The 24,373-nt window shown below is 38.4% G+C and overlaps 1 protein-coding gene across 1 annotated transcript in view; it reads left to right on the forward strand.

Moving 5' to 3' along the window:
- Positions 1-24,373, forward strand: part of NRXN3 (neurexin 3) — a 1,496,747-nt gene that overhangs the window by 1,427,044 nt on the left and 45,330 nt on the right. The window contains exon 20 of the mRNA XM_053673404.1: positions 19,831-19,909. Coding sequence (XP_053529379.1) covers positions 19,831-19,909 — 79 coding nt within the window. The remainder of the gene's footprint in view (positions 1-19,830; positions 19,910-24,373) is intronic.

The following is a 24,373-nucleotide window of genomic DNA, read 5'->3' on the forward strand; positions in this document are numbered from 1 at the left end:
TTATTGCTTACATGTGATTATGTAAATTCATAATAGCAAACGTATCTTTAGAATTTTCTTTGGCATAAGCTGTTTGTGTTTTATTGAATTTAGCTGATTAAGTCTTGGCCCTTGCTTTTCGAGGAAAGTATGAATCCTGATCCTCTTCCTGATTCATTCAGTAATCGCCTCATTGCCCTTTAAATGCAACAAGAAAATAAAAATGATCTGACAGGGTGCTGTGAGTCCTGGCAATCAAAACTTCACATGCAAGTTGTCTCCTGAGAGAAAATATTCCTCTCCCCTTTAATAAAAGTATGCAATCAAACCCTTCCTCCAACCTCTCTCCTTGAAACGTGTTTATGTCTTATGTAAAAGATGGAAATGGAATCTGGTTCAGCTGAAAAACCCAAGCAAGAGTTAAAAACATTTCCACCCGTAAAATGCTTTATGAACTTCAATACCCCAACTGCCCTAGCCAGATGGCTCCGTTGGTTGGAGCACCGTCCAGTGCATCAGAACATTGCAGTCTCAGTCCCTGGTCAGGGCACATTCTTAGGGAGTGTACCTAGTGGGTTCAGTCCCTCGACAGGTGCTTACAGAAGTCAATCAATTGCTGTATCTCTCTCAGTTTCTGTCTCTGTCTCTCTCTCTCTCTCTTCTCCTCCCTCCTTCCTGCCCCTCCTCTCTCCAACTCCCCCTTTCATGTCAATAAACATATCCTCAGGTGAGGAGGAGGTGAGGATATTTTTTTTTAATCCCAACCTGGACTCTGACTATAAAAATAAGAAATGGAAGACCTGGTGTGCTCATGACCATTACCCTGTTGTTTTAGTCCTGGACTCAGTTCTATGACCTTAGCATTTATTGCCTTTCCCTTTCCTTCTTTGGATAAATAATGCTGTAAGTTCGGAAATACCAGTGTTTTAGCTATGGGGCTTGGGATGCATACCTCTGAAGACTAGATAAAGCAATTGAGTTGTTTGGAGATCTCTTTAAATAATATTTAAGATACTGGGTTTATTTCTGTACACTCCCCCCCCCAAATTAGGACTCAACTTTAGCAGGCTTTTTTAGCTACTTAAAAAAGAAAAATATATATCCCTATATCAAATAGGACTAAAGGAGACACACAGCAATGTTTGAAGTCAAGAGCATCTGATCTCCTAAGAATCAGAAACTCTGTTCTCTAGTCATATTTGTAGGTACTTTTTATTGTGTTGCTTTTTTTTTAATGGGTAAAGCTCAAATGAGCACAGCATGGTCCAGATGGTGTTTAAAGCTGCCCGAGTTTCTCTTATGTAACTTTCCCTTCATAAAGTGTGCCCCAGCTGAGAAGCTATTGGAGTGTTAAAACTCACTTAGTCCCTTTTATGTGCTTGATGTCCTCACACATATGCACACACACACACATGCATGGGCATATGGACACACAGACAGGCATGAGCTTGGTCATTCCGAATGTATGACATTGAATCGCACCCTGAAAGAAATACTGCAGGGCTTCATTAACCATCTCTGAGGCTAGACATCTCATTCTGTTGGAAAACAGAAAGAGTCTGTAGGTGAATTTCAAGACAGTAGAATTCTTATCCACAGATGGGAATCCTTTGTAAGACATCCACTTCCTCAGAGATCCTACTGAAGCAGAAGTGAGAGCAGGCATTCCCTTCATCCCTGAAGTGTGTGTAGAAATGGCCTCATCAGCTGTGTCCTGAGAAGTGAAAAATAGATCGATGCCCAGTTTCTTTCTTTAAATGCCCAGAACCTTCATTCATTCTGGGATTAAACAAATAACAGATACTGGCACTTGTGTAAAAAGATCACTTTTGTCGGTGCATTTGATTTGGTTTGTCAAGGAACAGAGGTGGGTTTCCCTGGTGTCATCCAATGCCTCTTGTGTCTGTATCTTTTTCAGTCGCTCTCCCTGGCTCTCATTCTTCCTCCCTCCCACTGAATATGTGAGTATATGTATGTGTGTATACTATATATATTACACACATGTGCATGTACAAATGCACACACACACATAAAGGTCTGTCCAGAAGGCATCCAGCCATGTAATAAGACATTTATTGAAGAAGATACAAAATACAAGAAACATTGTACATAGAGGACAATGACACCTCAGTCCCCTTCAAAGTAGCACCTTGGAACCTCACACAGTTCTCTCAATCACCATCACTGTCCCATCGTATTTTCCTGAATCTCACTGATGGTCTGAAATCTCTTCCTTTTCAAAGGTAATTTTAGTTTTGGAAAGAGCCAGAAGTCACAGGGTGCCAAATCTGGGCTGTAGGGGGCTGAGTCACCTGGGTGATTTGATGTTTTGCTAAAAAAACCCTGTATAATATGGGGTGTATGAGCCGATGCATTGTTGTGATGAAGCTACTGATCACCAGTTGCCCATAGCTGCAGCCTTCTGAATCATCCAAATAGTTTCTAGAGAGTAATGTTCAAGTTTAATGCAAAATTTGATGTGAACTCATTGTTCTACTCTCTCAGTCATTTTGAATTTGACAGCCACACAGTACATGTGCTTATTCAACAGCATCTACTGCCCCCACTGACTAGTAGAGTGAAGTCATCACTGTTCACACATGCGCATTCCAGTCCACTCTCCTTGGCTGCCAGTTTACATTGATGTTGCACAAACCATTCTCATTATATTAACAATGGCTGGATTTTTTTCCAGACAGGCCTCTGCCTGGAATATATACACAATATATACAATATATATTTTTATTGTGTATATATATATATTATACAATATATAATTGTATATTGTACAATATACTGAACATATACTGTACGTATACTGTACATATATATGTATAGTATATATATGTATATGTACAATACATACATATACATATATTTTATATACTTGTTCCACTACCCAACTTCTTCCTATTTATTTTATGTTCATGCCAAATTAAATTAGTCTCTTATTCACAGTCCCTTCTTCTTCCTTTCCTGTTTCTATGTATTAATTTGTTCCATATACCCGGATGGTTCCCACCTCTGCCTCCTAATACCCTGTTATTCTCTCAAAGCCAAGTCCAAAGACCATGATCTCCATGAATTCCTCTCTGCCATCTCAGTCCAAAGTTATTGCTCTTCTCTCGGAGCCTTTTTTCTCTTTCAGTATTGTTTAAGGACATTTATTCCGGACAGTCACCTACTTAATTATAAGCTTCTTGAAGACTGGGGTTACTTCAGATGCTGTTTTTCTTCCCCAGAGCATTATCTCAGAAAAGACTGGTGAGACATCCTCCTTGGAACAGCTGGGAATACTTCTGGAAACCACTGAACAGAATTTTTCTCACTGCAAAGAAATTTATTCCTAGAAAAATTGAAGGTTCACCTTCAAGTCCTTAGCATCATTTGCTATACAATCTACGTAAATCTGTTAAAATAATAGTTAGCAAATAGCTGCTTCCTCAAAACCCCAGGTGTTTTCTTCTCCCAGGTGACTTGAATCCTTCCCAGCAAGATTCTTGTCTGCTACACCATAAAGCAGATTGAGGTCAGGGATGGCAGAAGCTTCTGGAACTCAGCTCCCATACTATGGCCACTGTCTGTTCTGATTAATGAGTTCTTCTCCTGCACTGATTGTTAAATACTGACTGTTAAATTTTATATTACCACTGCCACTATTATTGTTATAGCCAGTGACACCCACAGGGGACCATTAAAGCTGCCACTGGTTAGGGGATATGTCTGCCCTTCACTTAGCAGAGAACTAGTGTTCTGAATAAGTACTAGAGATTCTTGAGTGTTTTCCCAATTTGGTTGTAAAAGATAATTAAATTGGGGCCCAAGCTTAAAGCACAGATATAGCTGTAGATATATCCTATGATATAAATAAAGAGATATACTTCTTTAATAGAGAAATAACCAGGGAATTTGATTCCATTCGAGCCTCTGTGTGCTGAGCAATTGGAAGCATATTAAAATTATTTTAAATACAAGCATTCATTGCCTTTGCCTGTAAGATATTACTTATGTGGGAAATTAAGAGCCCAGTCCAATGTGTTCCCGAGTATACAGTCTATGAAGGTATTTAAAATCTAAAGTATATTTATTTATTGTGCATTTAAAGATGTTTAGAAACTAGAATTACTTAAATGCTCAACCCCCCACTCCCCACCCAAAACATTAGTATGTGCATTAAAGAAAAGAGGAGCAAAGGGATGATAAACTGTGTTAACTGTACAATGTTTAAGTAAGATTTATCTAAGAAGAACAGTCTAGTGTATTAATGCAAATATTCAAAGATAGACATTTATCTTAATGGACTCAGAGGTTCTTGCAAACAGCATAATTGCTACAGTCATTTTACAGGGCATTTATTCAGAGCCATTACACTTATGCTTTCTTTTATATAGAGAATCCTACTTAAAGGTTTAAGTGAGACAGGGCTAGTGTGGCCAAAGAACCATAGGTTGATTTTTCCTGGGCTCTGCCCAGCCAAGCCAGCCAAGGCTTTTGGGAATAATGATAAGAGAAACACAAATCTCTTTTTGGAGAATGTATTTGACTTTTGTTGCAAAAGACTGGTCTGTTAAAATGTTAAATTGCCCTAATTTCCAGAATACTACATGAGCTTTGACTTACTTTAAATCTATAGTCCCACAAATGAAGAATCGACTCCCTGGTATATGGTTGTAAAATTGCAAGATAAGTTGCTTATGGGCTTTTCTGGACCAAAAAGATGTTTTGTATCTTGAAAGTAAATGAACTCTTTCAGAGCCAGCTCATTCTCCACAAACAGCTGATAAACATACTCCTGCTCCTGAGACCTCCAAAGGTCCGAATCAATAATTATCCAACAAGCATGGGAAGTACTTTGCTCTCCATCCCTGTCATGCCACTCTGTCAGCCTGACTCCTGGCTTGCCCAGTTCTATTTAAAATCAACAGACATTCAAAGAGTCTCTGCTATCCATTTAAATATGCAGCGTGCACTCAAGATCTGGTCCAGTACTGTCATAGTCCTGCAGTGATTTCAAACCAATAATAATGTCATCATATTCACAAAACACCACAGAAAGATAACATTTCTGAGTCCTGACATGCATTCCAGTCCACATAACAATAGCACAAGATAGATGTCCTTCCTTGTCTCAAACTCACAGAAGAGAAGTAAGGAGGGCAAAGTGTATGTGATCATTGCCAGAGCCCCCGCCCCAGGAACAGAGCTCACACATTCTGACCCCAAATACAACCCTTTTTTCCCCCAGGTAATATTCCTTCCCTCCCTCAAGTTGCAATCAAGGAAGGGAAATATAAGTCAGATAGGTATTATAAGTCAGAATAGAATCAACACATCAAGTGGGATTGGAAGAAAGTACTGAGCTGGCATGCTGGAGTATTTTATTTATCAGCCAAAGGGATCAGGAAACATGTATTTCAGTTGGGCCCTGAGGAAGACTGTAGAATTTTACAGGTGTAAATGGAATGAAATGCAAATAGAGCTGGGTGAGGAGCACTGAAAGCCAGAACGTTGTCAGGAGTTCATCAGGCTTGTTCAGAGCATGGCAAACACTTGTTAAATAGTTGGAATGAGGGCTTGCTTATAGGCTGAAGAGAGTAGTAAAAGAGAGTGCTACAAAGTGACATTTGAACCCACAGGCGGAGGATCTCGAATTTAAAATACTTTTTTTAAAAAGTCTGGACTTATTTGATAGGCAATGGGATAAATTTGGACCAGGAGAGTGGAACATTGAAAGTTTTTTTTTTTTTTTAAATCCTACTGATTCTTTCTAGGGTTCATTGAAGAGAGAACGGTAAGTGGAAGCAGGGAGTCTGGTTAGAGAATCTCATGATTCATCCAGGTAAACAACCAGGGCAGCTGAAATGCAAAACGGAGCAGCATGTTAGAGGTGGGCTTTGTGAGCTTGGTGGCTGGAGGCGTGATGCTTAGCAGGCAGGACTCAGAATGACTTTGAGGGTTTGGGCTTATTCCTGAAGAGTAATGAGGCAACAGACAGAACCAAGACAGACAACAGTGGCAAGAGGTGATCATCCAGTCTGGGATGTGTTCCTTGCAAATACTAACAAGATGTTTAATTGAAACTATTTTTCTCCTGAAGGTGAAAATGTGTTCCCCTGCTTACCCCACTCCAAAACCATCTTTCCTGTTTTGAGTTCCTTTTGGACTCTCCTCTGGGCCACAGAATTGGTATATGAAGCACCAAAGTGACCGGCCATCTTTCCAAGTCCCTCTTGGATGGTATCAAAATGCTGCTTGGTGAACTGATGTGCACCAAAGGCAGACTACTCAGTGCTTTGCTCCATCTCTGTCTCTGGCTGCTCTCTATGGATTGCTCTCTGTACATTAGGATTGCCTTCATTCTCTGTGCAGCAGAGAACATGACCTGTGGTAACTAAAGAAGGGATGAATCTTCTTACTTAACAAGAATTCTGAAGACTGGAAAGTAGAAAACTGCTTGTTTAGGCTCATAGCATTCATTTGGCAATGTCAGAGCCAGCTTGTTGGGTCTTTTCTTGGCCTTTCCATCACACTTATGGTCACAAAATAGCTGCTGTAGCTCAAAATACCCCATCCAAACCCAAGGAAGAAGGGAAAGCAGTTGGACCAGCCAAGTCTTTTAAAAAAAATATCAGGAATAAAATAAGTTTTTCTAGAACCTTTAGCAGACTTTCTGATTCATCGTTGTGTCCAAATTAATGCCACAAGGCCACCTCTAGTTGTAAAAGAGGCTTGGTTATGCCAGTCAAGATGCCAGCCCTGGTAAGGAGGAAGAGTAGAATGGATATTGACAATGTCTCTAACATTTGCCTTTCCTGCTACACTGTAAACACTCGAAGGCAGGGACCATGTTCCAGGTTCTGCACCCATGGTATGCCAGCACTTAGCCAGACATAGAGGGGTCTGGAATAGGGTGTGTTTGAGGAGCCAATTCTAGCATAGTATGCTAAGTGCCTTCATCTGTCTCTGGTTCCTCTGGGCAGCCTTACGAATGTAGAAGCTTCTGGATATATGTGTGAGAGACTCTTTTTCAGCACCTTTCAGGGGAAAAAAAGCAAGAGACAGACTACATGCTGGGAGGAAATATACGAGCTGCAAAAATAAAATGGCACTTGAGTTCACTCTTCAGTAATGAATGCATAAAAAGCAGCTTCTTAAATTAGGAATGTGGCTTGTCTTGTTTATTGCCAGGTAATCCTGTTTTATTGACTTCTGTTTATTTTCAATCACCTAGAATGAGAGATTGCGTTGCTTAGAGACCTTGATCCCTAAAAGATCATCACTGAAGCTACTCCACTGTATTTAGTTGTTTATTTTTTACTCAAAGTAATTGAATCAATATAAATACAAACAAACACTTTTCTTTCCTCCCTGGAAGACTATGGGTTGAAGAGGGGTGGGGAGGGGAATACAGAAAAGCTAACTAAAGATGCTAGGATTAAAAAAAAAAAACAAAAAAAAACCAGTTTCCCTGGCTGGTGTAGCTCAGTGGATTGAGCGCAGGTCTGCGAACCACAGGATCGAGGTTCAATTCCCAGTCAGGGAACATGCCTGGGTTGCAAGCCAGTTCCCTGCAGGCCAGTTCCCAGCAGGGGACACACTAGAGGCAACCATACATTGATTTTTCTCTCCCCCTCTCCTTCCCCTCTAAAGATAAAAAAAATAAATCTCAGCAATGACATACTGATTTCTTTCAAAGAGGCAGAGTATAAATTAAAAATATTCTTCTGACACAGTTTTCAAAGATGCCACTGACTCAGCCCGATTGGCAATTACTGATTTTTACTCCCAAGATGGTCAGTTGGAAGGACAGTCTACTTTTCTAAGATCAGCAGGCTTTCCAAGTTCTCAGAGGGAAGTTGGCCTCACAATCTATACTAGTAAATGTCCTGAGTTCTATACAATCAGTTCTCAGTTCTAGCTTTGGCATCCACCACACTCCCCCCTGGGTGAGTTTAAGGACATTGTAAATTGTTCAGAATATTTGCAGTCATAATTCTTTTCTAAAGTGGTTGCATGAAAACTCTTCTTAGAATTGGAAAGAGGTAAGAATAAACAAGGGCTTGGACCCCATTAAGGGATAGTCTCTAGAATGTCATTGAACAGTGCTCTAAGCAGATGTGGAGGACAGTGAGGCTGTGGGCATGGGCACTGGGAGAGGCATACCAGTTTAGAGATAGATGGGGTTGCTCTTTTCTGTAAGTGCCCTTGAGAGAAGGCTAGTTAAGACCCATAGGTGTGAGGCCAAAAGGGAAGCACAAGGGACTGAGTTTCAGGAACATAAACTATTTGCCATCACTTGAATTTCTGAAAACCATGTCAGATCCCTTTGGCCTGTTCAAAAACTTTTGCAAAATTGTTCTCTGGGGCAGCTACATAATTTGTAGGAACCAGAGCAAAATAAAGTAGAAAAAAAATGATGTTGAAGGTACTGAAACATCAAGCTTCTCCCTTTCTTCCACAGTCTTTTAATTTGTCACAGTGGTTATTTTTATTTGCTATTTAAAACCATTTTAAGTAAAGAAGAGTCACATTTTCTAATTATTAGTGTTCATAGTACCATCCAACTCTGTATTGTGCAAGGCCAGTTGTAAATGCAAATAGAAGAGCATTTAACTCAAATGTGGAATTGCTGAACACAATTGATATTATATTTTGAGCTCCTATTTCATAGCTCATATATGCAAATGTATTTTCTTCTTTCCAGGAGCTTGGAAACACTGCACAAAGCTAACTCAAATGTTTTTATTTCACTTCTTGTTACACACACCTTTACAAACACCCTCAAACTTCAAATTACCAGGGAATAAGGTAGCACTGAAAGGAAAAGATATCTGCATTATCTCATCTTTCTCTTTTACGCCATTATTTTGAGTGGCTGGCTAGTACAGAGAATAAGAAAGGATGTGATAAGTTTCCTTCGTTGTTCACATTTCTTGGAACACTTATTGCCTCCTTTCTGCTTTCTAAGCAACTTCTGTTCAAAGGGAAAGTATAGCCTATTGGGGCTCTCAGTGCTCCCACTTACTCAGTAGGTGTAACACACCTGTGTGTTCATTTCAAAGGACACAATATAAAACTCTGTAAGAGGGAAGTGTACAGGTCAGCTTTTGGACTGAGAACTTATTCCTAGTCCCTCTTGTCTGGAGAAAGTACCAACCTTCCTGGAAGACAGGTTGGTGAATGCATTCAAAGATATCTGTTTGACTCATCTTACTACCATACATGGTGAGCCCCTGGAATCTTGTGCTTATGGGGCATTGGCAACTCTCTATGTAGATGTTATATGGTATCGGGAACAGGTGGACACACATTTCATGTGTCTCATCTGCTTATACACATGCTCCATTGTCTTGTTGAACTTCACTTACAAAATAAGTTCAAAAATAAAATAGTGAAGAATTTCAAGATGGTGAGAGCAGACCATTAAACCAAATACAAGGCCCTGCATAGTTCTCATGCCTAGGATTACCCCTGCTGTATTTCAAGAACCCACTTTGTGAGTAAATTAATGTTGCTACTGTCCATCAGAAATGAGAAATAGTCCTGTCCCTTCCCCCATAGAAGTTCTATTGTGTTTGCCTTTGCAAATTTTTCTAAATCTCCAGCCACAATAGGATTATCTCTTTAGCTAGTTGCAGCCTGGGAGTGAGAAAATGAGGTCTGGAGGCTGAGTCCATCTGGGTTCCTGAATTTCCATGCAATACTAACTGAAGACTTTCTCTCACTTGGAATTTTATTATACAAATCAAAGAGCTTTATCTGAATTCACTCCCCAGTCTTTCTCTGTGGGAGACTGGTATTATCTTCCAGGCATGAGTGACTAGGGATGAATTCTCATTCCAAAGCTGAAATCCTTTGCATTTTTCTCTCTCTTGGGGTTTGAAGTCATGTTGTTCAATTGGCCTTCATTTTCCTTTCACAGTTCTGACTCAGTCTTAACTGATCACCTGTAACTCCTTCAATATTTTATTAAATCATGTAAAATGTCCTTTAACTGCTGTTGTTGTTCTGACACCTGTATCTGACTTTTCTAATATTACATTACATGGCTGAGTGGGAAATACTCTTTTCAGTGTGATACGTTAAAGGCATTCTTGTCTTTTTATCAGTTGTAGTTGACATTCTCTTCTTTGCATTTGATTGTCCTGGGTACATTTTCTTGGCCACATACTAAGTTATGCTCTTCTTTCTTGTGTTTGCTCTACAATGTCTTGAGCTTGCATTTCTTTCTTAGTTTCTTGTTTATTAGGCATGGACCTCAGTCATGCTTAAGTGAAGGTAGCAGTTCTCAACTCTTTTCTTCATCAACAGACCTGGCAGTTGTTCACATGCATTGCACACTCTTTCAGTAAAAGTCTCCTATAGACAAAGTAAATATTAGGTTATGTTTGATTCCCAATATTTTGCTGTTTTCCCACTTTTTTCTCTCCTGCTCATCTGGCGTACCTTAATTCACTGTGAGACCAAAGGTTGAGAAACAATGCTATTTGCTCTGGACTGAATGACTGACCTTATGTCTGTTTTCAGAGTTGCTGACCAATATCCAAAACTGGCTTTATCCAGCAGCTCCCTTTTTTCCTCTAATATTTGGGTCTTATTAAGTCTTTTAACCTGCCAAGAAGGGCTGTTTCTCCTGTGTTGGATAATGAGGTTTTACTACAAAATAGAGAATCAAAAGACCATCTCACAAAGAAATAAGATTTTGTTTTTCCTATTAAAAAAAAAAACACAACTCTTCTCCCTGAACTATTGGACAGGAAAGAACATGGAGAAGTGAGTTATATTAACATTTCTGGCCAAAAAATACACACACGCACACATACATTGGTGCTGTCCATAATGAAGAATTTGTTTAGAATTTTTAATATCCATTAACTGATACATTCACCACTATTTGTGGGTCACATTAATATTCAGTCTTGGTCACTTTCCCTTTGAGAACTGGAGTGTGGGTTTAACAATAATATTGGAATAAAGAACTCACTTAAGAAATACCAAGTCAAAAGAAAGAGAGAAAGAAAGAAAGAAAGAGAGAAAGAAAGAAAGAGAGAAAGAAAGAAAGAAAGAAAGAAAGAAAGAAAGAAAGAAAGAAAGAAAGAAAGAGAAAGAGAAAGAGAAAGAGAAAGAGAGAAAGAAAGAAAAAATGGCCTTTGGAGCTTCAGCTAAATTGTAGGCATTCCTTTATAAGGGTCGGACCATACACACTCAAAACAAGGTTGGTGGTGAGCACCAAAAGACTTTACAGAGGAAACAGAGCCAAGCCTTTCTGATTAGCCATCCCAGAGAAGACTGCACCCATAAAAAAAAAAAAAAACAGCCAAGCAAACCAGACCTTTATGTGTATGCAATCAATAGGCACCGGATCTAGATTCCTGGAGATGATGGGGGGTTTGGTAGGCGGTTTATTTATTTATTTATTTATCTTTTCCTGCCTCCTAAATAATATGTAATTTCTCCAGGCCAAGAAATAAATTGAAAGGATTTAGAGGGATTTGCTTATCAGTGGAACACCACGTAGCATTACATTCCTCCTGCTTTTGGGAAGGTACATTGAAGTTTGGTTAATCTTCTGTGGTTCAATACTCTTCTTCCCTCTGTCAGGCTGCCTTGAACAACAGATAGATTAATCCCCCTTCTACCTCCTCTCTTCTCCCTCCTCCCTCCCCTCTCTCTTGATCCACCCTTCCTTTTTTGACCAGATGGAAGAAAAATCTTAAAACTGCAAAGAAAATAAAAAGATGCCAACTCTATTTATTTATATAATCCTGGAAGACCTCAGAGACCAAAAATAAAGGGCCCCAATCCTTGGCACAAAATCTGGCTGAGCTAAACTCAATTTTTCTATTGCTAATTAAATCTTGAGTCTACTACAAAGGGATTCCCTTATAGGTTAATTCATCAGCAAAACTTATTATCTTCCATAAATCATGTCATTCTTTCTCTTGCTCCAGCATATGCTGTGTGGAAAAGAAAAAGAAGAATGTGGAGGCTACTAAGGGGGGGCAGAGTTTAATGGGAAGTTATATGCTTGGGTTCCCATATAAACTGCTATCTTGAATGACAGTGGATAAATAGTCAATTTTTGTTAGAGTGGGTACTACTTATGAACCTCACTTTACATTTTTGCAGCTCATGATTTAGCGGCTCATCAGTGGTTTCTGGTTTGGCCTGGCTCAAAACTCAGTATTCTGTAAACTCCCTGAGGACAAGGACTGGGTCTGTCTAACCCTCAGGACAATGATTGGCACATCCTAGGCAATTAATGGAAGATTGATTGGATGAGTAAAATGCATGCATAAATAAAATCATATAGACAGAACAATGTAATTTTGTTTGTTTTTTTTTATATTCATTTTTCTTGCAGAGCTCCATTTTAGTTCACTAATTTTGATCATGTTGAATGCAGTATCTTTAATTTAGCCCAGGGTGTTTCTCTTTGAAACCTTTTCATCCCATGGAAATATGAGCCAACTAAAATACATGTGCAGTCAGATCTTACTTGGCAAGTGATTATTATCTCCAGGAGTGGATAGAGAGAAATAAGAACAAAATAATATCTTTTAAAAATGCAATGACATGAACCCCAAAAGATGGTTTTAAAATTCACAATGTGTTGTTCCATTAAAGATTCTTAGATAGAGGTAGGACACAAGAGCTCAGAAAGCCTCTTAACCAGACTATAACTTTGTCTCCATCATTCAGAACCTGTCTCTTGATACACCCCTTTTACACTTGAGTATGAGTTAATTGTGTCCTTTTCACATAATAGTGTCAGAGGCTTCTTCTAAAGATGACTATAAGGAGATGCTCAGAATACAGTGAGGAATAGACAATCACACAAATCTTAACTATACTTTAAGGTTGTTTCTGCATTGGGTTTGAATTGCATGAAATGATGGTGTTGGTTGTAGGGGACAGGGGTTTTGAGATTATTGCTTCTAACAAGCTTGTTCAAATTCCAAGTTTTTCTGTCTTTGGTACAATCTAAAAATTATACAGTTTTTTTGTGTGTGTGTGTGTGTTGAAGGGAGGATTTATCTATTAGCATTGATCAAAGATGGACCTATTCAATGGCAAGAATTTAATAATGAAAATCTTAATAGATAAATTTAAATGACAAATTTAACTGATAAATTTAAATGAAGTTTGAGATGGTCAAACTTCTAAACACTCATTAAAATTCATAGATTTACCTAGAGTCAATGGGCCCTTATTTAATTAAAAGCATCTCAGACATCCTTTATTTAAATAGAGCATGATAACCCAGAATGAAGCTGCTTGAGACCCTCCCTCACATGAGCTGCTTAAAATGCCGATTCCATCTTTGAATGGAAGTATGGAGTTGGGGAAAGGAAAACACCCAGCATTTGAAGGAATTTAATTCTTTTTAGCATGAAGCAGCTGCAGAGATATATGGCTTTTTTTCTGTGGGACTTCAGAATATTTATGGGCCTTTCCCTTTTCCTTTTTCACTGGAAGAAAGGCGATCATCATTCTTGAGTGTGTTATTTATAATTTCATAAAGCTGTTCAGTGGCAGAACTTATTTTATCTTGCACTTAATCTCGGTCAAATCACCATGCTTCCAAGGAGCTGGATGGAGAAAAATGATTATCCCCCAACATGATTAGCCTATTCTCAGTATAAGATAAAGGGCTAAAGATGGAAGTGAAAGCCACAAGGAGACACCTGGGCAGTAAAGAGGGGACCTGCCGAAACTATCTCAACCTCTTCTGATCATAGTGCAGACATTTTTCTCACCACCAAGTGATGTATAGCAATGAAGAATGATGTGGAACAGTTCCTGTGCCGAAATGGGGCAGAGCCCTTCAGAGTAAATAATTAGAAGCAGGTGATTATAGAAACAATAACTCACTGGAGGTAAATGAGAAGCCAGGTTTGTGAGACTGAGGGAATTGGAAGATAAATTTACCTATAAATTTACTTGGGTGGACAGGATTTTGAGCTCTCTTCTGGCCCAGTTTATTCTAAGGTAATATTAATAAACACTGGTAGGGGGGAAAAAAGAATATAAATGCAATAAAAATTCTTTCAGGAAAGGAATAAAGAGGGATCCTGCCAGAGAGATATTTTATTGAAAGTTATTATAATACCTATCTTTGGTTTTATGATTCCTAATTCAAAACCAAGTAATTTCAACATGTGAATTAAAAATATGAAATTCATATTTTAAAACAGGGTAGTGTGAATTATTACTTTTAATATAGGACTTTGCTAATGTAAAGGGACAGGAGAATATTTTCCTTCTCTTGAGAAGACAAAGTAAGGTCTTTAATCAGCACTGTGGAGAAATGGGTGTGATCAGACCCATGCACTACGTTTCAAAACCACGTATATTGGCTTCCCAAGAAAATGTGACAGATAATATGATGAGATGTAGGGAATGGAAGAAGGAAAAAAGTCTGATAGGCAAGATATTAAACTCATGATCATTATCCAAATTTTCATGAATAACACAGTAAATCAAGTAACTGCCACACTGTCATTCTTATAATATATCCATCCCTCCACTCCAGTCAGCCTGAACTACTCATAGACGTACAAATAAACTCTGCTTTTTCATACCTCTGAGCCTTTGCAAGACTGTTCTCACCTAGAATGCTCTTCTCCTGCTCATAGCTCTCAGCTTCCCAGCTACTCTGCTGCCTGTCCCTGAGGGCTCATTTTCCACTTCCCCTTTGCCCAAGAGCGAGCTCTTTTCCCCTGCTGTTTGCTCCCTTAGCATCTTGTGTTTATGCTTGTCATAGCATTCAGTTTACTATGTCAAATTTGCCTGTTTACTTGGCTGCCACTTCAGGGACTGTGAATTCCCAGAGCAGAGGAACTGTGTTTTATCTCTCACTTTAACCCTCATAACTGTTACAGTGCTTGACACACAGGTGTTTGACAAATATTTATTAAAGTAATAAAGGAATGAATGAATGAGCAAAACACCAGTGTAATATAGTCATATATCACTGACAGTGGATCGAGTAGCCCAGCCACTAGATCAAATTATTTGGTTTGGAGTAGTCATAGATCTTTTATTCTTCCTTGAATGACTTACAAAGTTGGTTTTTGACATGTGGGAACCATAATAGGTAAACGCTTTCAGCCTAAGCCATTGGGAGTTATGAGAGCTCTTAGACAATCATTATGAGGGGAAAATGTGGAGAAGATGACATGGAAGGTACGCTGATGAACATTCTCGACATAACTATACAATTAGAAGAGTTTCCTAAAGCAATGCTGCAACTTGATGGAGGATGGATGGATGGTGGACCATAAAAAATAGCAGATGTCACTGAAAAATGTCTGTACTCGTAGTTGTTATGACTGCTAAAAGAGTTTATGCGTTAACTTCTTAGCACAAAGCCTGAATATAGAAAGTGTTTAATAAGTGTTAAATGTGACTATTAGGCATGTTTCTAGATAGTTCAAATATCCTTTTCTTATTGAAATTACTGACTACTCTTTTTCTCTAAGGAGCTCTGAGTAATTATGAAAAATGGTTGTATTTTAGGAAAACACACGCACACAGCCTAGGGTTGCTACATGCGATTTAAAGACAAAAAAAAATCTGTAGTTCTGTTCTACTTATGATAATTGTATCTTCAACCTGTGTGTATCTGCAGTACTATACAAGCCATGGGAACCAGTAGTCAAAGAAGTGTGCCTTTTCTTCCAAGGCTGAGAGTCAGATCCTGCATTTATTTACTTATAGTTGAGGAAGGACACAATTAAGAATACTAAAAGGCACTCATAAAGTCTTGGGTGTTCTTAAGATAACTTTGAATCATATTGTCCTTACTTTTGGATATGATCCTAAGTGCATATCCCAAAAACCTTGGCTTGGCCTAGATGGTGTGGCTCAGAGGACTGAGTGCTGGCCTGCGAACCAAAAGGTCACCTGTTTGATTCCTGGTCAGGCCACTTGCCTAGGTTGCCTGTCCCAAGGTGGGGTCATGCAAGAGACAACCAACTATTTCTCTCACAGATTGATGTTTCTCGCCCTCTCTTCCCTTCTTTCTAAAAGCAAATAAATAAAATCTTTTTAAAAACCCTTGGCTTATATTTGTTGAGGTTTTCTTTATGTTTTGTTTTGTTTTTTTACATGGCAAGGACAAAGATTACAAAAATAAACGAATAAACAAATCCTTAAATATAGTGTTCTTAATCCTGAGTCCTCTGCAAATCAAAACTGGCTGCCTCTGACAGAGTGAGTTTTTCTGAGACTGTGCTGGGATGGGCACAGCAGTGCTGGGAGCCTGGTTCTCCAGATATACAAACATTGTTTCAGCGTTGAGCAAGGAGGCTTGGAGATGTTTATCATTGCTTTGGGGGTTTCATTGGCTGTGGCTGTAAATAGTGATGATGAGGATTGAGGGAAAGAAAAGAAGGGGATGAATTCACATGTGACCCACCCAGAATGTCTGGACTCAGAGCCACTGGAAACAAATTGAATTTCAATTATTTTCCAAGCTCTCTTAGAATGTTCATGAGTGAATTTGTCTTTATCGCCCCTCATGGCAGATGCATTGCTGTTATTGATTGATTAATTGATTGTGTTAGTTTTAACTAATATTCATTGAGCATGTACCATATGCCAGGAACAGAGCTTCACTGTTAACATTACATGTAAATCAATACCCAACCAGTGAAGAGACTCTCTGTGCATCTCAATTTACATCTGTGCATTCTCTGTGCATCTCTGTGCATCTCAAAAAAATGGGACTTGGAAAGGAGAGGTAACTTGCTCCCCCAGATTACCAGCTGAAAGTGTAGTAAAAAGAGTCAAGCTTGCTCTTACCACACTCTGCTAGTCTGCCTCTCATTTAACCTTCAAGTCTAGCCACCATTTATCAGAGCTGCTGGTAAATGTGCTTCTGTTTCTTGGGAGGAACTTTGCATTTATCCATGCAAGAAAGATTGTACAGAAAACAAATCTCTAGGATCTCAGCCTGGAGACAGTGAACTGGAAAGAAAGGGGGTGAGAACATGGAAGAACATGTGTAGGGGGTCTGCAGTGGGGGGTAGGAGCACTTTGGGGACAGAAATTGAGGTGGTACTGAGGAAGGAGAATGTAGCTATGCACAAACTACAGAAAGAAAACTTGTGTAGTTTTAGGAAGTGGAGGAAGAAGAAAATAGTAAATATCCTTTCAACCTCAGAGTCTAGCACTTTTCTTGGAAAAAAAATACATCAGTTCTTTGGCCAAGAAAAATTGAAATAACTTTCTTAGAGTTAAGTGAAATATTCTACTAATATTATGTTATGTGTTTTGGAGTTTCTGTTGCCATTATGCATTGCTCTTATACATTTGCTCAATGGCCTTTTTATTGCCTGGCCTTCTGTTCTTCAGATGAGCTCACTAGGTTTTCATTCAGTCTCCAGGTTTCACGCATTTCGAGGGACCAAAGCTAGTTAAGCAGCATCTGGGCCATTTTTGCCAGGTCCTTATAATTGAGTCACCAACAATTTTCTAATTGATTATACTTCACAAGTGTATTCTCAACCACTTTTTAATTACTACCCATTAAGGAGTATTTTTAGACATTTTTTCCTAATTGCCCTTATCCCATAAAATTTTAATACCATGGATATACTCTGTATTCATTTAAGTACTGTGGGCTGTTGGTAGGTCATGAATGCTTATAATATCTAAGATCTGGTCCCTCCACCCAAACAATCCTTACTGTTTTACAGTGACTGAATAGTGACTGCGGCCCTTTCAGAAATGGTGTTTGCCTCTTACAGTTGCCTTCTGCATGAATACAGTCAACATTTATCCCTTGCCACATCCCTTGCCCCCACTAACCAGGGATGCATGGGCGTGGGGCCCCGTCATGGCAGCAGCCCCCAGGGCAGCAAGCTCACCATCTTGCTCACAGTGAAAACGGGGCTCTAGCCTCAGCTTCCAGCCTCAGTTGCTGGAAACGAAGTGTGCACTTCATCAGTGTCTAATTGAAAGAAATGTATGTTTGAAAATTCTTTTCCCATTCACTTTCAGGAAGAACAGGTGTTGAAGGATCTGCCCGTCAGATGTGGAATAAAGATCAATAATGTGGTTTAAGGCACCTCTCTGCCACTGTCAGTTCTAAGTGAAATCAATTGCCTAATATGGCGTCTCTACTGTTCACTGCTGTGTCCAGTCATTCTGTGCCTATTATGTCTGTTTCAGAAGGATGTTGTCTGGAAATCCTAAGCAGATGGGTTATCATGTGTATTAGCTTGCTTGGGCTGCCATAACAAAGTGCCGCAGACCGGGTGGCTTATACAACAGAAATTTATTTTCTCATAGTTCTGGAATCCAGAAATGCAAGGTCAAGGTGTCAGCTGGGTTATTTTCTTTTGAGGCCTCTGTCCTTGGCTTGTAAATGGCTGTCTTCTCCCTGTGCTGTTAAAACATCGTCATCCCTTTTGGTGTGTCTGTGTCCTAATCTCACTTTTAGATAAGGGCACCAGTCCTATTTGGATTAAATTTACCCAAATGAATTCATTTTAACTTTATTACCCCTTTAAAGACCATATCTCAGTCCCTCTCTGAGGCATGGGAATTACAATGTCCACAAAGGAAATTAAGGAGACACGATTCAGTCCACAATATCATGTAAGGAAAGGTATAGACAAGCCTATGTGGGCCACAAATGCAGACTTAGACAAAGGTGTATCTGTTCAAACCCTCACTATGTTTCTCACTGGCTGTGTGTCCTTCAGACACTTACTTAACTTCTCTGAACTTTAGTTCTCTTTAAAAGTATAGTAATTATCCTTGTCCCAGAGGATTGTTATGAGATTATGTTGAATTAATTAACAATAACTATAACTAAGAAGTGTGTATACCTGTTCAGCACAGCATCTTGCTTATAATTTCTTTTCTTCTTTATATAGATTCAGACTTCAATACATTATGAATAATAAGACTAGCAAGCCAGCATATACTCTATATATTGAATATCCTGCTGTACATAGCAGGACATAAGTTTGTTTTTTACATAAGACCTATAGATTAGTTAATTAATTTAACAGTATTTCTTATGCACACACTGTGTACCAGGTACACAAAGCAGTCTTCTCAGCTGCTGTTCAAGGGCTTTTCTCACTGCCCATACCCACAGCCCCTATATTTCTGGCATCAGATTCTCTGGTACTGGGGAGTTTCTGTAGGATTCAAGAGGAAGAAAAAATGTCTCAAGTTGAATCACTACTGTTGCAACAAATGTTTTTCTGCTCCCCAGAAATAGTCTTACCTGTGTTCAGAGACTGTTGTGTGGTCTCTCTCTGCTGGCCCACATGACTAATTCAACTAATTGCAGCAATTACATAAAGAAATCACTGCTAGCAAGAGAAGCCATTATGCATTTCCTGAGCAGACTGCATTCCACAACGTTCATTAATTATGCCAGCCTATAGATTCACAACCACCAAATCATACACTTGAGACTGCACACCACATGCATTTGAAAGCCTCTCAAAGCTGCAGTGCATTTTCTGGGCCAGCCTGCAATCTTGTATTTCCTACTATTTGTAATAGCCCTTTTCCTGCCCTTCCAAGTCCCAAAGTTGAAATTAAAGTCAGAGGAGGTTCAGGCTGCACAGGGTCAGGCATGGCAGAAGTATGAGTCTCTGAGAAGTACTTCGGGTCTCTCAGCTTCACATAAGGCCCACACGGATTGTCTGGACCCAGAGCCACTCACAGCTACACAGGAGTTAAAAATTCTGCATTCTACAGCCTACATTCTTTAGAGAAGAGAAACCATAATAATGATGGAGGTAGGACACAGTGATGAGTCATTTATCCTTTTGTTCATTGGTTTCCTTATCACTCTCTCTGCTCTCTCTTCCTTCACAGCCAACATCAGATGACCTTGTATCATCTGCTGAATGTTCAAGCGATGATGAAGACTTTGTTGAATGTGAACCGAGTACAGGTAGGTTAGGTCAGTCTTGTTTTGCTTGCTTTATTTTTTCATTTGCAAAAAACAATACATACATATATGTGAATATACATGTGTTTTATATATACAATAGTGTGTTAATGTGTGTATTTCCTATACCTATATATGTATAAGCATACATATATAAATATTAAAATATATTCTAAAGCATCAAATCCCATGGAAGGAGTAACAGGATCCTAGGGAAACTGGAAGTCATTTCCTTAAAAGTTAAAGCAAAATCCATGGTATGTGAGCTAACTTGGAGCAATCAAACACTCAGATCGACCACCGGAACAGTAAATTCTTCGTAGCCAGCGGTGGCTATGACGCTCTCAGGGTGGGGTAGGAGCCTGAAGAGGCCTGTTTTGGAATGGCACCAAAACATGCACCCAAAGTGGAGTCGCAAGGATTATTTCAACATCATGAATTGCTCCAAGTCCAAATGGCAAACAGAACAAAACCAAAACCCAAGCAACAACAAAAGTATTTTCCATGGGATTTCAACAGCAGTTAACATGGTATTATATTTATACTAATTTTGTTAATTGGGTGCTTAGATAATTTTTGCAGCAACAGAGCAAACACAAAATTAGTACTGAACCATGTCAACTGCTGAGATGCTTCACAATGTATGCACTGTGCTGACGTTCACAGGACTTTGGCAGTTAGCAGCTTCGGTGTGTCCCCATTTGCACCCAGATACGCTTTGATGACTTATGGTCTTTCTTTACAGTGAGCTATGTGTGATGTCATGTCCAGCAGGCCACTGCAGTCCCTGGCTGTTGCCTAGCAACTTTCCCAAGTTGTCTGTTTTGAGACTTGCTATACGTTGAATATTTATATATACATATATAATAGAGAACAGATATCATTGAATTTCTGTGTATGTTTAAGAGAATTAAAGCTGGAGTTGGGTTAGTATCTTTTTTCTGCAAAAGTTAGGAAACACACATAGAATTTTCTAGTTGATTCTTTGGATTACTTTATTTTTTCCTTTCCTTTAAAGAAGAAAAGGCGAGCCATTCTACAATTTATTTTGATAATTTTAGAAAACGTTAAGCTTTGTGAAGAAATACTATAGCAAAAGTAAAAATTTTCTAGGTGGTACCCCAAAGTGATTTACAATTTTTCAACTTTTGTGGAAACGTGACTGCTGATGTCTTGCAATTGGCTTTGGATCCAGGAAGTTCTGTGGGTTCCCGTCCTAGCATTCCTTGGGGACACAGTACTATGAGGGCTGTTTCACTTCTGAGTGCTACCTCTTCCTTTGGAAATCCAGTTGTGTGGAAGGGAAGTACCCATGACCTAGTTAGTCAGATTTTTTTTTCAAATTTTTACGTCATTAGCTTAAATTACTAAGTGTGGTTTTAACTGGAGAGAGTATTATTGTAAATAAAGTTAGGGAAAAAAAATACACCACAAAGTTTCACTTACAGGTGGAATATAAAACCAAACCAACCAAACAAACAAACAAAAACAAAAACAAAAACAGACTTATAGAAACAGAGACCAAGGGGATGGTTGCCAGAGGGGAGGGAGGAGGGGGAAGAGCTAAAAAAGGTGAAGGGGAATATAATGTATTTTGCCATGTATAATGACCACATTTCAGCCCAAAATTTTGAGGGAAAAATAAGGGTGTTCATTATACATGTGTATAATGATTGCATACCATAGGCAGAATAATGGTTATAAGAATGCCATGTATAATATGCACAAAAGTGTGGGTACACATTCTATATGGCAAAATATGATCATCAATAGTATTGCAGTAAATCTGCAGGGTGAGATATGGTTACTTGAATTAGTAGGGTGATCACATTGTAAGGTATAAAAATGTCAAAACACTATATTGTGTACCTGAAACTAATAAAATTAATGTAATAATGTATATCAACTATACTAAAATAAAATAATAAAATAAAAGAAGGCAGATACATCCAGTCTATAGCGGAACTTCAACACCAAGTTTTTAATTCATTAACTCATCCAGTAATCTACTCAATAAATATTTCTTAGCACTTAGGCATTATATTATATTTATACCAATATCATAACAGATGGCATACAGTGTATCTCTAGGTTGGAGTCCTTTCTGTTCTAGTAATTGTCATAACTGAACTGTCAGAAAAACTAGAATAAGAAGTTTTGCTATCTAAATTACTACCCAACAAATACCTTTTGTGTGTGTTAGGCATGTGCTAGGTACTAAGGCTTTAGCTGTGAACATGACAAGATCCCCGGACTTTAATTTGGATTCCCTGTTCATTCTTTCTCTAGTTTTATTGCAATGATATCTGTATCCATACACATACACAAAAAATGTTTCATCAAATCTTTAGATTTTAGTCTTTTTATAATAATTAAGAATTGACTATTTAAAAATATTACCACCATCTTTCCCCACTACCTCCTCCTCCCATATAATCATCTCTATAGCAACCTCTTTAATAATGCAGAGGATTTTTCCACACTCATAAGTTTTAGATCTTCCAGGTTATAGAATCTAAATCCCCCAATGGGAGATCTAAATGGCAATATATGTATATATTGCATTTGGTATTGAACATGAACAGATCCAAACTTGAATGGCATTTGCTTTTTAGTGGTTGCATAAGTGTTTCAGCTGATTCAAAGGCAGAGGACAGAAATTCAATGCCAGTTATCTTCTTTAGTAATATAATTACATGGGGTGGGTGGGGGATTAAAGCAGTTTCTAAACAATCTGCTCTGTTCAGCAAGGAAGTATGGGAGAGGTATATACATAAACCAGTGCCTACCCTGAAGCAGTTAACATACAGCTCTAAGACATTGATTTTGGTATCCCTTGCCTGGGATTATTCAACTCATTACATTTGAAGGATGAGCATTTCTTCTTTCTAATATTTATTTCATAAAGTATTCCTGGTAAGAAATTCAGCTACACAGGGAAATAAGTCAGGACATATTTAATAGAGGAAGGAGATGGATATTCCTGTTGATGCAGAATTTTTGCCCTTGGGGCCAGATTAACACCCAATGAAGGTTATATGGCACAGACCTATCAAGCCCCCCACCCTTTTTTTTTCATTAAGTGGGAAATAACTCTACAGCATTCACTTTTCCAAAACACCCATATTAACAATCAGAAACAATTGAACAGGTATTTCTGGGGTTAGGTTCTGTACTGCCTAGAGAGAAGCTCTTCATTGCCTATGTAGCAATAGGTAAGGGTGACAGTTACATCACTTTGACATAAATTTTTGATTTTGAGATTCCATGTGAATATTGAGATTAAAATTCTGATTTTGAACACCCTAATTTACTACCTCAGTTTCTAAAATGTTCATCTTTTCCAGAACTGATGTTCAATGTCAATAAACTAAATTTGACTAATTACCTAAACCTTTTTCTGCTTTACTTTACATTTTCTCTTGTCTTCTCTCACTAGATGAACAAGTTTTTGATTTTCTGGCTGTCTCAGTTATGAGTCATTTAATTTCTAGAAGTTCTTTTCTGAGTAACTGAAGTCCACTAGAAGCTCTTGCTTTTCATAAATTTAGGCAGTTTGGTAGATGCTAATTCAACAACTTTTCATGTGGGCATCACATTTTTTAAAAACTTAGTTTTTTTAATTTAATTTTCTTTCAATCAAAATTAACTTTAAAGCTGGTGAGTTTGAGTCAGAGGTAAGCCATTGCATTTTACACCAAAATCCCACCTTGGCACTCAAGACATGGTTTGTGTAACTTAGTCATATCATGTTCGGAGACAACATAACATTTTTAGGAGTTTGGCTGATGACAGTCGAGAAACCTTGTAAGTCCAGGGAATCTCAAATTTTCTTTGTGTATTTGCTCTAAAAAATATGTAAATGAGATCTTAAAAACAACAAGCACCACCTAAGCCATGACAAAAAGACACAAAGTGAAAGCTCAATTAGTATTTATTGACTGAATTTGTATAACTCACAAAGGGCCTCATAATCGTAAATGAAAATGGGAGATTTTTCATACCTCTGACTTCATCTACTTTTAAAAAGCTAAATAAAACCCATTAAAATATTTAAAATCTATAATTTTAGATAAGTGAATATCACCCTAATAAATTCACATTTCTCCAACAAAAAGAATTCTCTGCTTTCCCTACCCCTTCTCTTTCTGGGAACTAGAGCATTTTATGAGTAACAGGTAAGACAACAATTTCTGAACATTTGCTTTAAGAACCCAGAATCGAACCTTTAAAGTATAAAATCATAATGAAGCCCTCTGCCTCAAATGAAAATTTAGAATATTTGAATTAGGACTTAACTATCTGAAATGGAGGGTCAGGATTTTAACTTTCGTAATTCATAAGAGCTGATTATGTTTCCCACAAAGGAAGTCAGTGTCTACTTAATGTTTCAGATTTGTGACTTTGCATATAAACCTTGTCTTTTTCAACTATGCTCTATTGATATTGAATCATGCAATAAGGTCC

This window comes from Artibeus jamaicensis, unplaced genomic scaffold, assembly GCF_021234435.1.
Source record: "Artibeus jamaicensis isolate MK-2021 breed Jamaican fruit bat unplaced genomic scaffold, CSHL_Jam_final contig_851, whole genome shotgun sequence".
Classification (NCBI taxonomy): domain Eukaryota; kingdom Metazoa; phylum Chordata; class Mammalia; order Chiroptera; family Phyllostomidae; genus Artibeus; species Artibeus jamaicensis.